The 18,383-nt window shown below is 40.6% G+C and overlaps 1 protein-coding gene across 3 annotated transcripts in view; it reads right to left on the minus strand.

Annotated features, from left to right (window-relative positions):
* The window catches only part of Fas1 (fasciclin 1 Fas1 domain-containing), a 411,004-nt gene extending 393,079 nt beyond the window's left edge, over positions 1–17,925 (minus strand). For all 3 annotated transcript variants that reach the window (XM_076317366.1, XM_076317367.1, XM_076317365.1), the window contains exon 1: positions 17,374–17,925. In XM_076317366.1, the coding sequence (XP_076173481.1) occupies positions 17,374–17,487 (114 nt within the window). In that variant the 5' untranslated portion in view covers positions 17,488–17,925. The remainder of the gene's footprint in view (positions 1–17,373) is intronic.
* Between the last annotated feature and the right edge of the window lie 458 nt (positions 17,926–18,383).

Genomic DNA, 18,383 nt, shown 5'->3' on the forward strand with positions numbered 1-18,383 from the left:
GGGCGAAATCGTTGCACGGGACACAGTAAATTCGTGAATGAAATAAATGAAAACCTTTTTGCGACAAAGCTTCGTAAATAACAGAGATCTGTAAAATTTAAACGAGCCACTACAGTTGGATCAAAATCAATTTACTGTTCGAAGCTATCAAGGGATTATCCACACTACACGGTTTTACTACGCTCAAATAAAAAGTAATTAACAAATAAAAAGTGTGAAACATATAATCAATACTCACTGGTATTCTACGCACGGAAAAAAAAAAAACTAAACATTCTCTAAACACACTTCGTCGTTTATGATACACTATTAGAGCACGATTTACGAACAATTTCTATGCAAAACGTACGGTAAATTACCACTGGTGCCAAAGAACTAAACATCTTTTAAATGTACTTAGTTACGTATAATGAACTGTCAAATCACGATCTACGATCAATTTCTATGCATAACCGCGTCCCTAAAGTGGAGACTCGAACACGCAAGGCATTCTGTGAAAAAAAAAAGAGTAGAAAAAATTCATTCAGGAGGAAATTGGGTTACTGCAATTTTTCAGATCCACCATTCGATAGAATTCGAAGAGAAGAGCTTAGACAAAGATCGGAGCAGGCTTAGAAAGGTATGATAGGACATCTCTGCAACTGAACGTTTAATAAACCACAGACTGTCTCCGATGCGGCTAACTTTCCTTCTCTCAGGACGTCCCTGCCAGCATCTCTACATGTATATATACATCCATCGGCATGGCGTGGAAATTCATCGCGGTCACTAACTATTCCAAACTACCGCTACTTTCTGCATGCTACTCTAACTATCTTAAACTGCCAATACACTGCCCACTCCGCGGACAGTGAACCCGATACCGAGATGTCCCTGGGATAACGCGAGAAACGTCCTTCAAGTGGCTTTTCTCGGATCAAGAACGAGAAAATCGCTTTCCTTACATTTTCGAAACGTTCACGGTTCAGAAAGTGCAGCTTGAAAATTATAAATTCAAATTCAAAGCCCTTTGAAATAACCCCTCACTGAACACACTTAATTGTGGTTATAGATAAAGTGAACGGCTGGGTTTCGTCTGAAGTAGAATTATCTGAATTTTTTTTTTAATCGGAAATGAATTGCAAACATCATGAAATAAAATATATTTTATTTCTTTAAAGTGTCATCTCTATTTTGGGAACATGCAATTTATTCTAGTTCGTACAAAAGCTGCACTCGTGTAGAATATTAATTTGATTGTAATTTTTAATTAGTGGATGGAGTGCACCGTGTGCACCGTATGCACCGAACACGATGACATTTTTACCACGACGGGAAATATTAATAACTCGTTTATTATGATTAGAGAAGGTTTTCTATAGTGTATTAATTAATACAAAAATCTTCAGTTTTTCGATCCAATGTACAAGGAAATCTTCACAGTGACTGCACTTCAAAATCCGAAAATTTGTTATCAAAAAAAGTTCCTCGGGAGAACTTTGAAACGAGAAAGCAAATACATTAGCGAGACGAAGCTAGGATTATTTCAAGCGGTTGGACAAGTATTCGGTTTTAATTGGATTTTAACGAAGCAACATGAAAACGAACTTTTAAGCTTTTAAAGGCAAATCTTGCGTCGTCGCGGAGAAAGACAACATTACGTCAATTTTATACGCGGATAAAACAGATTTTAAAGGACTTAGGTACGTGCTACGAAATTTACATCGAACGCTTGTAATTCTGAAAGTAACCGCGAAAGAATTGTAATCTTCGTAACACTACCATGGGAGAGCAGTAATTCCATATCGATCAAACGTCCAGGAAGAAAAAGGAAAATCATTTTTCTTACAGTATGTTATTACGAGTTTTTGCATGTTACGATCCGAGCACCCGTAATAACATAATAATGCGTTTAAAACTTATCTTCATATAATAGTGCCCCGTATCTAATCTAGGAAATTAAATCTTAATTCTCGAGGTTGGCAGCCTCCATTGCTGGTCACAATCTGGCTTCGGTCGCAACAAAAATATTTTCATTAAAAGTTTCGGTTTCGAAATAGCTGTATAAAAATTAATATATCTGATTGATGTTAATACTTCGCCGTCTCGTATCCACAATGCATAAAATTGTGCCCCGATTTGTTACTCATGCGCGAAAAAAACCATGAAATTTTGCAAAAATAATCTTCGCGTAAAAAATATTACTGTAACGTGTTCAATCTTGACAAATCTTGACAAACATCATGGTACTCCCGAGACACAGTGTCTTTCTTTAAAAATAAAGTCTCTTGAAATTAAGAACATTACTCGTCCTTGTATAAAATAATAATAATTACTATAAATAGTACGAAGTACGGTTCGTACTCTTTCGAAATGTTCTAACAGGAAACTAGGGAGAATAATGCAAGAAAACAATACGTCACTCGATCTCCTACAAGTTCAGCCTTTTCTAATCCAGCGACATTACTTGTAAGACGATAACTTCCGTTTCCATCGTCTAGAAGCAACTGAATATAAGATACGTCGTAACCGTAGACATTCCAAGATTTCACCCCATAATGACTATAGTCGCATCAAAATAAACTAGCCGCTCGAGGCCATTTCACCGACTGTGAATCACGTTTCCAACGACTCCCACTTTTACGCTGTACCAGATTCTCCGCTTGTAAGACAAACTCTGCTTCTGAGGTTGGGAAAAAAGACGATAGATGGGGATAGTGGTAGCCAAATTGGAACGGGTGACTTCGATGGTCTTGAGCGGCCAATGATTTTGTTCTCAAACTCTAACGACAACGTACAAATGCCACGAAAATATCGTTGCATTACTCGTGAACACATTTTGCCAAATAATATTGGTAAAACGATATTTCTGTGCCCAGTGTATATTGTATTTTTCATATAAAGTTAGCGTCGATTCGACATCGATGCGTGACCGGAATTTTAATAACAATACCCGATGTATACGCAAGCATGGTTTCAAATTTGTTTTTCGAATAAGGCATGGTTGACTGCCTTCGTATCCGTTCGTTTTTTCTGTTTGTTTTTTTTTTTTTTTTTTTTTTTTTTTTTTTGTTACAACTGAGGATTTATCCTCCCATGAAACAGTCAGTGTTTAACAAACAGCCCAGAGTTGTATTCTATTTCATTTTTCACAGGACATTTAAAAACTAACGCTTCGAAGATTTGTTTTTCATAGGCGACAATTTACCGTGGCGTGAACCTCGGTATTTAATCCCTCAGCTGCCAACACCGTGCACACAGGGTGTCCCATAAGTTTTTACATTCTGATAAAATGGAACGAGTTTCGAATAAACTTTTTAACGACGTCTACTTATACGTATATTTGTATACAAAACGCATATATTTGTAATTTGTGAAATAGATTTTTACAATTTTGTAAAATAAAAATAAATAAATTTATTGGAATCGAAGAGAGATTTTCAAACACATTTTTGGAGTTGTATACCGGGTGTGTGTACGTGTAATAACACAAGACTGCAGACAATAAATTATTCTGAACAAGGGTTAAAGACCTTCTTTATCCAAGAGGGTAAGTCTGTCGCCAGTCGTAATGCTATCGCCGATCGGAAGACATTGTACCTTGATAAAACGAACATGGAATCCGACAAATGAATGTTACGCACGTAAAAGAGGCAATCGTGCTCAGCAGGCGTCATGCAAGGGGTGCCTGAACCACCGACGTAACATTGATACTATTTTTTACCAAAGCTTTCTATTATTAACCCTCCCCAGAGAAAGATATCCAAGGTATCGAAGATTATAACTCAGAAATTACAGAGTGCAATTGAATATCCATTGCAGAATGCAAGAGAAAAAATATGTACTTTCACGAAAAAAAAAAGAATATTAATGACTATGAAAAATATAAAAATTCGTCCTTAGAAAAATAAATTCTTCATCCCCGAAAATTACTCAAATTGTTTCTTAAACATTTTTCAATCTCATTACAAACAAATAAGATAGATCGTGTTTGGTTCTACTCGAACACCCTGTACACACTCAGTGCACGAAGAAATCTACAGCTGCAAATGCAAGTTTGCACTTTTATCTCGAGCTGAGGCTTAGCTTCGAATCTACTGTCTGATTAGTAAAGTGAACAGGATGCACCGAGAGCGAGCGAGATAGACTGACAGCCATCGAGCCTCGCACTACATGTACTCAACGCGATCTAAGCTTCAGAACTGCACGCGTATCGTACTCACCCAGTTATGCAACATAGAAATTCTATATTTTTCTATACGCCTACGCGAAGATATTATCGACAAATTAACCAGGCTCTCTCGATCGTATATAATACAAAATAATCTCAACAAGGGCATGTATGTATTCAATTTCATCGAGAAAATCCCACCAATCTATTAATACCGTTATCATGTCATGCCATTACGGTAACCTGAAAAAATAGCTCCAACACTACATAAATATCAACAAAGACAATAATTCCGTCAATCTAGAAACCTCCTTGTAACAACTATAAAAAATATAAAAATTCGTGCTTAGAAAAAGAAATTCTCCATCCCCAAAAATTACTCAAATTTAATCTCGTTACAAACAAATAAAATTAACTCCCCTCATAATTATCACAGTCAGTAGCACCCATATCCAAACACTCGCACCTCGTCGATACACTCGTTGCGCGATTAGTTATTAATTCTGTATGAAGAAAAGAATTAAACGATCGACAGATCCCGTTTACTTTCAGGAGGGGTAGTCGATAATCCGGCAACGACTGGAACGTTGACAAAGCTCGGAATAGATTCACCGGCCATAAATATTCCACGACCAAAAACCGGGGGTCGGAAAGTTCAGCCAATGTTCCAGAAGTCGCGCGACAGGCCCCCATTATATCACGGCAGCGCATTGTACCCGGTATTCCGAGAGACGGTGGGCACGGCGTGCAAGCGCGTATCACTTATATAATTTACATCGACGCGTATTATAACCTGCTCGGTGCCAGGCACGTAACGAAGTGTACCGAGCGCATACCGGATGAGCGGCCCGTGGCCGCGGCACCCTCTCAATGGAATTCGTGACTATGTCACACAGGCTCGGTTTCTTCGTTTCTCGTGCATAATTCTTCATTACCCTGGTTTTCCTCTTCGCGCGATCCTATCAATGGTCGCTCAGCGGCGCGCACCAAGCAAGGTCGTGCGAGCTCAACCGAGCGCCTTTTCAACGAGATTCGGCCTGCGAAACGAGTACGAATGCTTGGAAAATTTCAAATAACAACTCGACCGGTCGACTCTGTGGCAAATAGTTTCAAAGACCTCTCGCTGACTCGAGTTGTTTATGGTTCGTAACTCGCGTTCGTAACGCGACAATGATTCTTGGGGAGATGCACGAAGTTTAGGGACATTATACGATGTATAATGGGTTGGTAATCTTTTAATTCGATTTGAATAATTACTTAATTGGCAAAGGTGGGGAGATAAATGGGGGTGAAAGATTGCGTAATTTTTATCGGATAGAAAAAGCATTCGAACCTGTGATCCAAGATTAGAATAATTACGAAAATTTCTAAAGTTTGATATTACATTGCCACTTATGATTTTTAACTTGTGATTACAGATTTGTAATCTCGAACCACCTTCATCCGTATTGATATCTGAACGATCTAACTTACGAGATACCTTTGATCATTTGTAATTTGTTCACACTTATCGGATTTTTGTAATCTGAATTACGTTCTTGCGCGACGATCCTGAAGAACATCGATATACGAATTGCAAAATTTAAGTACATTACAAAGGTCTTCTGTTTCAGCTTGTCTGTACTTGAAAATATAGATCATCGACAAATTACCCTTGCTGAACATCGAAGCAATCCGAATTACAATTAGCAGTTCGAACGTGTACCATCGACTGTTACGATTTCAAATCGAATGCAAAATCGATTCTCGAGATCGATACGTAAGAAGTATTTTTCCTGATATCGATCTCGTAATTCGTATTCGAAAAATTATTCTCTTAACCAGCGACCTCGAAATGGTTCGGTGCAAACGTTTCAAGCTGATCCTTGCCGAGAGACGTTCACGAGCCTCGTTGGGTTAAACTAAAACTAAGTTGCTCTATAAATGTCCGTACAGTCGTAAAGTTTAGCGACGCAGAAGCGGTATTCGTAAATTCGCACGACGGAGGCACGATTCGTTCTGGAATTGAGTTTTCTTACGAATGCACGCGACCCCAGTCGCCTTTTGTATCCACGGTCACATTTCAATTTCAGCCCGTCTTCGAGCGAGCTTCTTGCGCCCCGTCTCGTATAATTAACCGCTCCAATTGCATTATTTTATTTCAAAGCGTAAGTACACGGCTTGGATGCGCCTTTAACTGCGATCCTCTTCCTTTGGATTTTTTAACGGTTACGGTCGAACGACGATTTTATTATAGGCGTTATTAGAGGAACTCGTAAAGTCAAGAATGGTCACACTCGTAAGACCTGTATGCACACAGCAAACTGTGGAATGACTTCGTGTCTGCCAAAGTCTTTTATAACGTACTATATAAACGAGGCATTTTTTTTTTTGGACCAACGATAATTAAATAAACGTTCAATAATTGTGCGAACGAAAATTGAAGTCATTCGATCACCTACAGGTCTTGTAACTTCTCGAGGAAAGATGAAAAAGTATTATTTAAATATATACAAATAGTACACAATAGTGTATAGAAATAATAAATAAATATACAAAATATACACAATTGTGTATAGAAATTTATATAAAGTAGGATAGTTACGGAGTTACAACAACGTCTAATAAAATTAATAAAGCTACACAGTTTGCAAACGTGCAGACTGTCCGAACGGAAGAAAAAGAAAGAAATAAAGTAGGAGAAAATGTTCAAAAATCTCTCGCTACAATTTTTAATCACCGATTCAGAATCACCGATTGTTCATGGCATATGTGACCCGCGATGGTTCTCCAATCGTAAATTCTTCAGAGACTTCTCCAATTTTTATCCACTTCATTTTTTAGCTACTTCAGAAGCATTTAATTCGATCGCAATTTTTATTCCAATCGTTTCTTTTATCGTGTATTCTATCGATCGATGGCATACGACAACTACATTCGGTCAAACTCGTTGCGATATAACAGTCGCATACTGTTGATCGATGAAATGTAATACCAACCGAATCATTCACCAAGAACCTCTAGACTTTGGACCGAAAGCAATACACTGCTTGCAAATTGCAGGTATCAAGGTTTCAACGTAAACAATTTTTTTACATCTTTTTAGCTGGTGAACGTAACAGAGATACTCGTCTGCTGCATGTCTGATCGGTCCAAGCCCGGACATCATTTAAAGTCAATCAGACTTAAGTGCTCGATCGAATGGAGATTTGCACTGCGCACGACTGAACGTCACGACCTGCTGAAGCGTACCATCCTGTTGATCTTGGCGAGTACAAGCTAACCAGCCGATTACCACGACCTTCGATGCGTCTGAGATCGATACACGTCACTGGCTATCACCCTGATAGGTATACCTATGCACACGTTTCCTGACGATCGTGACTGCATCGAGGAGAATGTTCACGAGACAGCGGATTGAGATTTTCTTTGAGACCTTGTAATATAGCTTGTGTAGACTCAATTATGTGAATGGTTACATGGTTTTTTCATCGATAAACTACTACGAGTAAAATCTGATTTGTTATATCTTATTTAGATCTGTATTTATGAAAGATCTATCAGTCGTGATTTTTTAGGTACATTTACAGGTACTGCTACGTTTAATTTAAAAAGTTGCCATTAAATAATTTTAACAGGACGGAGACCTTGGGTTTTGGAGAATCTTTGCTACCGGACGTTAAGTTGACTAAACTCGAAAGAACAAGTATCTTTCATGAAATTGGAAATTTTTCTCTCTCCATGTTCTATATTCTTGCGAAATTCTAAAAATGATGAAACTTAACTGGGAGTATCCGAGGTTTCTACAATGAGAAGTCTAAAATGATTCTGTAGAAGAATTCAAAGACATAGAATAAAATATTTTTCATTACAATTCTAACCGACAGTTACTCATCTTTATCAGACACGAGAAAAAATGTACTCCGTAAAGTTTGTGAACCTCGAGCAACAATATCAATTATTCAAAAAAAAAAAAAAGAAGAGAAGCGAAGATGTAACCGTTCGACGAACAGAAATACACAATTACGCTCCAAAATTACTCCACTCAAGTTTGAACAATTCGAGCAAGAGATCTTCGACTACGATCGTAATCTTACATTTCGCTCCAATTGTAATCTCACGTTTCACTCGACTCGAAACACGAAACGAGTGAAAAGATCTCAGTGAAAGTCTCGTTCAAGACCGATACCCAGTTACTTACAATACCCGCGAGCCCACGCGCCAAAGAGTTATTCTTTTAATAATATCGGTAAAGAACCCTTCGTAAAAAGAAAGAAACTTCTCTCTGGTAATTCAGTTTGGAAAACTTCTGGCGAGCTCGCCGAGACACGTGATTACCGATCGAACCCCGAGCAATCGGTACGTCCTCTTTCATCCTCCGGTTGACGCTTCGACGCCAGCCCAGCGGCTTTTCTTCGCTCGATTCCTCTCCTCTCCTCTCCTCTCCTCTCCGCGCTCGCGCGTTTTGCACGGCAAAGCAGTGCGCGGGTCCCGTCACACAGGCGACTTTTCTTTGCTCCGAAAGGGAAATCCCCTCGGGCTGTAGAAACACGCGACGGCAATGAGGAAAGGACGCGGCAAAAGTTGGCGCCAGGAAAAATGCTCGACCGAGCAAAATAAAGAAACGAATTCCACGAAGAGTTTACCCGTATACGTGTGTACACGTCCGTGCACGTATACGTGCGTGGGTGTACCAGCGGAGATAGAATAAGAGAAAACGGAGCGCGAAGTGCGAGAAAACGTAACGGGCGCGGAGAAGAAAGGAAGAGACACTCGGAAAATTCCCGGACGCCTTTTCGCTAACACGGTACACGACGCTGATCTTTATAGGTTTCCATATTTCACGAGTAACACGATCGTGGAGCTTCTTTTCATCTGCCCCAAGGCCCCGGCGCGATCTATTGTTCCAGTTTTCGTGGAACGTCGTTTCGCTATCGTCAGTATCCGAACACCGAACGTATCGTCGATGTACCAACCGCTCAATCCACGTGTACCCTTGGATTCAATGGATCGATAGAATCCAGGACCATCCTTTTGGTAGCAAAGGGGGAGTAGGTGTCAGCGCAGGATGATTTAAGAAAAAGGGGTCGGGGAATTTATGGGGTGTTGACGGCTACGAGTCCGGGTAGCATAGTCGACGGATAAACAAGTGAAACTGAGTTTAGCGACTAAAATAATAAAGATAGTATAGGGGTGGTTTGGGAATACTGCGCGGTAAGAGTTTCGAGTCCTCGACTTCGTGTATTTTGTAAACAGAATGTATCGCAGGGAGAAGGAAAGATCAATTGTCACGTGTGAAGGGAGTAAGAAGGGTTGATATTTGTACAGTGTATTATTTTACTATTTCTACGATCGATCTAGGGCTCTTTTGTTTACCGTATTGGTATTCGAAACATGTCGAATCGGGTGCGAGAGTTTAATAAATGTCGGGAAGGTGCGGAGGTAAAAATAACAGATAACAGGGTACGAAGAACGTTGAAACGTGTACCGTAGGAAGAAAGGAAGATTAGACTCGGATTAAGAAGACCTATTTTTTAACTGTTCGTGTTACACTACTCTTTTTATCTGTTGGACTAGGATTTCCACAGAAGAAGTCTCACGCTAGGATCGAATCCTTAAAATAGATTACTCAAATTGTGCTTGTGCCGAATATCGTCACTTTTCTATGGATAAGTAATAAATATTATACGCACAGCGAAATAATAGATTTCGATCGATCCATTCCGTGTGAAGAAATTCAATCGTACCGAAAAATTTCCAAATTCTCGATACGTGAAAAGCGCGGTAATTTCCCTCTCTTTTAGAAAAACACAATTTCTCGGTTGCTAATTTCACCGAATGCCGCGTTATCGACAATAATTAACATCAAACGCCACTGTCAGCGTTCGAACCAAATATTAGGTTGGGGAAAGTCATTTCGTTTTTTTTTTTTTTGGTGAAAATGAAACACGATTTTTTCAGAGTGTATAAACGTTTTATTAAATTCTATATTCTCCATTTTGGGAAACGAAACGATTTTCCAAACCGCCCAATATTTGTCGCGGTACGCTCAAATGGAGTACCACCCAAGCGGTACATCGAGAGCGAGAGAGACAGAGCAACAGGAACCGAGTCTCGCGTTACGTTCAGTGATCGAAACTTCAACGATGCAGCACTCACGCGTCGACCACCGACACCATATAAAAATTTGCGTATCTTTCCACTTCCATAGTCCCTGAAATTATTCTCGATAGATCGGCAAGCTTCGCCCGAGAAAGTTTCATAATTAAAAACAAAGTCGAAACGGGGTCGTGTGTGCGCGCTCACGTTCACCGGTTGGTAAAAACCGATCCCTTGAAACCGCGATGAAATTTTTAATTCGATCCAAGGAGCGATAAAAATATCTAGCCAGAACCTCGCGAACAAGTTGCCACCGGTCCGTGAAACGAGAAATTCTCGATCGTTAATTTCACTCGACACCGTGTTATCAGTAACGTTTACCATCAAACGCCATTGTCGGCGTTTCAAACGAACGCAGTATTTGTCGCAGTGCGCACAGGTGCGCGCATTCTAGTCCTCCCCCTCCCCTCCACCCTCCCGCGATAAAGGAACGACCGCAAATTCCATTTAACGAGGGAGGGGTGGCAACCAAAGCGTGCAGCCAGCGATCTTATTGCGCCTATCGGTCTATCTGCGCAAAATGGTTACTTAACGAACAGCCAAAGGGGAAACATGTTTTCTCGTTTCTTCCACGAGAAAGATTCCTCTTTCTAACGATATACACACGAGCGTGTAAGTGCATCGTGTGTATAAAAGCACGCCCCGTGCGCAGCAGGGCTCGCATTGTTTCGTCTCAGCACGAACACCGCTTGTTAAAAATATCCGGTGGTGGAGCCGCGGCAGGAGAAGAGAATAAGCATCGCGGAAAAAGGAGCGATAGAGAGACGAAGAGGGCCGTAGGAGGGACCCGGGGGAGAGGAGAGGGCAAAGCTTGCCCCTGCTGTGTTCGTTCACCTCAAGTCGTCGTTCGACCACTCGATTCTCTCCGCCCGAACACGCTGCACTTGCTGCACTCGCTGCACTCGCGAGCGCGCAAATTCCGCTACTCCTCCTCGGGAAATATTTGCCTTAATTTCGAGCGCCGCCGGAACGTTTTCTCGAAACGAATCGAACCCGGTTACAGAACCTCGGGACCGTAAGCAAATGCCGCGCGAGATTCGACCAAACCGAGCGGGGAAACGAACACCTGACGCGCGCCATCCTTGTAAATTGGAAATGCATAACTCGAGAGGTGAGCCGTGTTCTAATACACGAAATAAGAAGTGGAGCGAACGAAGCCCGAGAAGACCACTGGAAGGAAATTTTTTCGATTTTTACACAGATCTGTACCAAATGTACAATCGTTCATTAACGCTCCCGTCTTTTATTTTACATCTTCGGAAAGAGGGATGGCAATTATATTTAATTGGTACGAAAAGAAATGGGGAAAAAAAACGTACGGTGTGTACAATCCAGGACGATATTGCAAATTACAACGGGACGAAATATTGAATTGAATATGTATCGCGTGGGAATAACGTAGCATTCTTTGCATATTTTTTTAGCGGTGAAAAGATACTCCGAAATGGTCGATCAATTCTCGCTCCGTTTTCCATGGAATGTTAATTTTATTCTACAGTTTTCGTTTATTTTCGTGCAGTCGTTTCCTATCGTATCACTCGTTGGGGGTCATTGTGTATAACGTCGAGATAGAACGAATATGTTGGTACGATTAAGTAGGATTCGACTGTTCGAATTTCTGTTTATTTGAGTTTCTACTATCAGGAGACCTATTGTACGATGCACCAACCTGCTGCAGTGTACGCGTTCTATTCTTTGAAACGAAATTCATTGTTTCTGAAATTGGTCTTGCTTCGTTCGGTAACGGTCAACGGTATATTATTGGGTAAATTGTCAAGCTGCGATATTTCTAACATAAATGTTTAAACATTAACGTTTAATATCTCGCTATGAATGTAGGAGAATATGGAAATGCGAACAAAGGGAAATTTTAAATACGAATTAGGCAATGAAATATCGATAAACCTCCGTATCGTTCGATTCTTTTAACATTGGTTGGAATTAAAAATTTGAAAATTATAATTTTACGAGCAACTCTTGGGGTTCGATCATCTACGACAAACGTACAAAGTGCATCGCGTGTATAAATTTTCTACGTCATGTAATACCACCGAAGAGATTGCAAAAGCGATTGCAAACGATAACATCGAAGACGTTTGAAGAGGGAATCACGAATTCGGAAAACATTGTGAAAGTATAACGAAAAATGGCTCGTTCGATTGCTTATGCAGAAGTCCGCTCTAACATTACGAAAATATCAGAAATCGAATTTCCGCGCAGACACGGCACCATGTAAAGTATTGCTTTAGTAGGAGAGAAAAGAAAACTCGAGGAATTCTTAGGTTAACATACGGTCCACCTCCGGGACGAAACGACTTCTAGATATGCAAGAGTTCCTTACGTTCCAGAACTTTGAAGACCATCTGTCGCGCGGTTTAAAAATGACATCCGGTACCATGATTCCTCTCTCGGTTATTCCCTCTTTCCAGCAGTTGTAACAACACTTCGCCAGCGAATTATTTGGGTCACTGTACGTAGAACCGAACACGGTAAAAAAAAGTGTAGCCGTTCTCGCAAATTTCCAAAACGACGATCACGATACGTACAAAGTTGTACATTATTTTCGTCCTTGAAAGGAATTTTTCCTGGACAAAATGGTGCACATTAATTGGTTGCAAGAACAGTGGAAAAATCGTACAATTATTCGAGAGAATTCCAATGAAATCGTTCGTGCAATCCATCAATACGTACAATTTTACACAAAGAGATGACAGTAACGGTAACAATAAGAGGAACGAAATTATTTGTCCATTCTATTAATTTTAAGTAATTTTTTTCTATCGAGACAACTTCTTTACATACACCTGACTAGTCACTCTACCAGGACACCATCAAGTGGTCCTAAGAGAATGATGTACCTTTCCGATATTAAATACTTGGTACTTTATTTATTTTATTTTCGTCGAATGTGTCGATACGACTGCGCCCCCAAGAGACCGATGCATATTTCTGATATTAACTCTCTGGGACATAGTAAGTTATAAAACCCACGTTGTTAACATCTTGATATGCACGGTGGGATATTTTTCAACTCAAATCAGTTAACATTCCATCCCATAATTAAATATCCAATCCATTCTTCATTTTCAATTATTTTCCATCATTTCACAAGTTTAGCAACCACTTAACCGACAATTTCTTTTATTTTCAGCGCACTACCGTGCTTCTAAGAGTATACGTATGTTCGATATCAACTACTGGTTGCTCTTTTCGAGCTCTACTTGGTACTCCGATACAATAATGAATTTTTTTACGAGCGTTCACGCAGGAAAAAAGTCGAGGAAAAATTACGCGCAAAGTTTACCAGCTATTGGATCAATTCTAATCTCCCCCCGCCGAACAAAGCGGGGAATTACGCAACGCGAGGGATTAATATCGAAGAGAACCTTGGAAGGTGAACAGGGTCGTTATCGCGGCGAACGTGTGCACACGCGGGGGCAAGAGCCCAGGTCTACCTGTCCGCACCTGCCGCCTTCGGCATGAATGGAACTTAGCGGGACTTAACGTAGGCACTGTACGAAAAAAAAGAGTGAAAGGCAAGGCCACTTGCTGGCAGAAGTCGAGAGCGGGAGAACGGGGAGCGACATTGACATTGGCAATGACCGTTTTAGTTACGCGGCGGTCGCGTAACACCGTCGACTTTCCGCCAAGGAAAAGGTCGAGCGGAACAACATGAGAAATTCACCGTTCGGTGATTTTCCACGGTACGAATGATCGACACCGGTGGGTGAAACAGGCGTGTTGGACCGCGGTAAAGATACACATTATCGCGCGACTATTAAACCGATACAATCGGATTTTGCATAATATGAAACGACATATGTATATTTAGTAGATTCGGTGCGCGTTGTAAACATGTCGATTCTGCAAAGCAAATGGATGCATATTGGACGGGTGTGCGTACGGTATGCTTGCTGCAGCGTTCGATTAAATGAATAGTAGGATTAAAACTGTATTAATCGTTCGTGTAAGGGTTGCCATATTGATTAATGATAGGATAAATTTAGCGGTTGATAGGGATCATCGATCCCAATTTTGTTACTCCAGAGACTCTCTCTAGTGTAATTTATACTTTTTCCTACCTACGTTGTAATTTATACTTTTTCCTCTCTATAGTGTAATTTATACTTTCGAGCGAATCGTTACTATTATGTGACTCTAGCCTTTTTATATTTTTTTATTAAGTTTCCTATCGAAGGTTTCTCAAAATAGGATCTAAAACGATCTTGCGTGTTGTTTCTATCCTATTGATACTATTTCTTTAAAAAAAATCTAGACTAAAATTTGGAGGTCTAAAATTTGTACGATTATTTATTATATTTCTTCGTTTCCCTGGTGCTGTGACGGAGCAATTTTTACTCTAGGTTTTCCTACGAGTTTTGGACGAGAAAACGTTCTCTTTTTTTTTTTTATCGAATTACTATTTACGAGATACATTGTACAATTGTACACGCGTTAGACACGAGTCTAAATTTCCTAAGGGTAATTTTCTAACGCAGGACCCACAGGTGGGTCCACCTGTGTGAGAAACAACGCGTTAATAATACCCGGGCAACGATATTAAAACTTCTGCGCCTGCAACCACGTAAGGGATTAAACGCGCTAAATCACATTTCCACCCGATAAAAAGAATCGCGGAAGTTCGGGACAAGCGTGAAACGAAATAAAAGCCGTGAAAATCGAGTTTCAGTCCCGCGCTGGCAAGTAGTTTGTTGAATCGATCGAAGCTAAAACTAGCCTTGAGCGAAAACGTCCTGACGATTTTTGTCGCAGCAACAAGTTGGTGGGTGGGATCGTGCGCCCTGCCTTCGAACCTGGATACGCATTATTGTAATATTCAGAGAGATGAATTCAAAGCCGCCGTCGGCATCTCCAGTGATTTAATATAGATCAATCCATTAACCACACGATTTTAACAAAACGAGATCAAAGTACTGCGCGATAAAAATCTTTCTCGATAAAAAGTTGGGCGAAAAATTGCATCGATTGCGAAACCACTGATCGATAAGTGTAGTCGTTTTACCACGGTTCGTACTTTCAACTTTATTTGTACTTTTAATTGTATTCAATTTTCTTTCGTATTATTTCTAAAATGAAACTAAAATTTCTCGTGCACTTTTCGATAATGTTGATATACCTGATACGCTGATATTGTTTTCTAAACGTGCGAATTAATCGTATGTTACATTTGAAAACAGAAATTATTAAACGATAGAATTATTATTGTATTATGGACAACGAGTAATGGAATGTAATTAATCTTCGATCTTCGTAGACGGTGGAAAATACTGTTTAATTTATCTTTGACAAGTTTTCTTTTTTTTGGTACGAATTAGATACTTATTGAGAAAGGTATGTTTCCTTGTTCGGTCATGAAAGGTAATGATCGATAATTTGTTTAGTTCAAACTTTACATTAGTTTTGGGTCCCTTACGAGAATAACGGGTGTACTTCGTTATTTCGTCAAAAAGAGCAAGAAATGATTTGAAAACGACAATTTTATTTAATTCAAAGCTTGAATACTAGTTGTGAGTCCTCTGCAAGATATTAAAAAAAACATCACAAATTATATGATGACCTATTTAAGGTCCTCTCGTAAGATGACCTGTTTGTTGCTTTTCATGTTCGGATAAATCGTCCTTCAATTTATCGTTGTATTTTACGAAAAAATTAAGCATTACACATAAAGATGGTGCATCATTCTGTATCATCAATTTCAAGAATGATTTTTAAAATACACGACTTGTTAGACGAATAAAAATTATTAAATGGCTGATTCTGCGATAAAGATTGCCTTATACGTTAACTACTGTTTTAAAAATTTTTTACAGAGGATAGAGTTTATAAAAAATACAAGAGGAAAAGGATGTCCATTTAATAAGGTAACGCAGAGAGTCGAGTGGCTCTCGATTTTATGTTAGCCAGCCCTCCTTTATTGCGTCATTAATTAACGGAATGATCTGAGACGGTGCGTAAACCTCGCCATAAAGGTTAGTACAGAAGGGACCCTAAAATTAAGTGATTCACTCACGTCGACAAAAAACCTGTTATCGTTTTTATTGGCAATTTGATGGTAACATAAAAAGAAATTAATTCCAAACACTTCGTGCCACGATAGTAGCACTTAACCAAAAAATTGCCATAAATACTTCGCGATACGACTTCGACTGAAAAGCACGCAATGAGATATACAAAATTATTTAAGTCATCTCTCAAAGTACAAAACTCGTTTAAAAGAAACAACTGACAAATAAAATTATAATATAGAAATTGAATAAGACAAAATCTTGGTAGAGATATCAAATCGAAGTGTGAAACAAATAATCTGTAAAATATCTAGAATATTCTACTTACGTAACAAAAATAATCAATTTCACTTTGATCGTTGCAGAGGATATTCTTAAAACTACTCCCAAGAAAATACGACACCGATAAATTGGCACCGTATCGTAAACGTCTAACAAGGTCAAGCCTTTGTGAGAAATTTACAATACACTCGTCGCCATAAATCGATCAAAACTTGTTCTCCTTAAAACGTACGGAACGTTTCGTGAAAGTAAACTTAAAAAATTTATACATCGTAAAAAAATAACTTTTACATACGCGTCATTTCTACGCCGCCTACTCCAAAATTGTCCCGTCCTGGCAAAAGTTTGCGTTGTAAAACGTCCCGTCCGCAAAGGTTAACCCGACGAATTAAAAGTAACGCCCGCGGCCCGTTAGAGTGCGTCCGAAACGCGACACCACGCTTGATTTTGTTGTTCAATATTCGTCCGCGCGAATTCCCACGAATACAGAATACATCGTGGAATATTTCGAGGTTAAACGTTTCCAAGAATTTGACACCAAGGAAGGTCCTGGGTATCGCAACTATTGACAAATGTCGAACGTGGTAGAGAAAAGAAATCGTGCTTTCGAAATGTTTATCGTTTAACGCGCAACTGGCGACCGTTCCACGAAATTCGAAGGACGCGCGACATATTCGAACGTGTATCGCCGCGTGGCGACGAAAACGTGTTTCTTGACGGTGAACGAAACCGACGCGTGCAAACGAGACACGGCGGATAACTATTAAAGATTCTTACCTGCGATAAATCGGAGTCATCGCGAATCTTCGCGTCCATCGTTTGGCTGGCGATGATTCCGGTCGCATCGGCGATCAGAAGAATCGCGGTGAACAGACAGCTCGCCGACAGCATCGTTCCCCCCGGTGGAATGTTCACTGATCGAAACGAAGAGTGTCACGACCCGCACGGAACACACCAATCCACTGTTTTATTCGGCGGTCCAACGGTACGCGTGCGGCACAAGAGAAACGAACGAAAACGATCGACGGTCGATAACGCGACCAACCGCACGGCGTTGACGGGGAGCCGAGAGCGCGGTCCGAATTGTTTTTAAAGTCAGCGACCCAACGGTCGCTCGGCACGCGCACTGTCCGATGCACGCGTGATCTTCGAGGGAATGAGACGCGTTTCCGGTGAGTCACGATCGCGGCGACGACCTCGAGGAAATTGAACGACGAGATCGCGCTCGTTGCGACGAGAGCTCCTCGGTCCGGAGGATCAACGCGCAAGAAGACGAGTCACGAGAGAGGCGAACGTACCAACTGACTCCGCACTCTTTTCGTAGGACGTGTCAACGATACGGAGGATGGCGCGGAACTGCGCCCTCTCCATGCCTGGACCCCCGTGGCCCCCACCACACCGCCGCAACGAGTCTTCGTTGTACCGTACCGTCCTCTCCCCTCTACCGCGGCCGACTTTCCCCCACCCGCCGTTCCCTCGCTAGCTGGCGACACACATTCCACACACCCGCACCGAACGATGGGGACTCGCGACTAGCAACGACGGTCATTCGATTCCCTCTTTTGCAAGTGGATCTAGTTCGAAATTTATTTGGAATCATATTTTGGATGTAAATATTGGAAATAATACGATCCCGATGTTCGGTGACTAGCGTGTCCCGAGCGGGGTAAATTGATTGAAACGAATAATCGAAGGGGAGAAAGAATGGAGTATAAAACGATTCGTCCGGGGGGAATAATAGTTTTCTGATTGACAATACGTTTGGGCTTCGAGAAACGGTGCAAATT

This window comes from Ptiloglossa arizonensis, chromosome 7 (genome assembly GCF_051014685.1).
Source record: "Ptiloglossa arizonensis isolate GNS036 chromosome 7, iyPtiAriz1_principal, whole genome shotgun sequence".
NCBI lineage: Eukaryota > Metazoa > Arthropoda > Insecta > Hymenoptera > Colletidae > Ptiloglossa > Ptiloglossa arizonensis.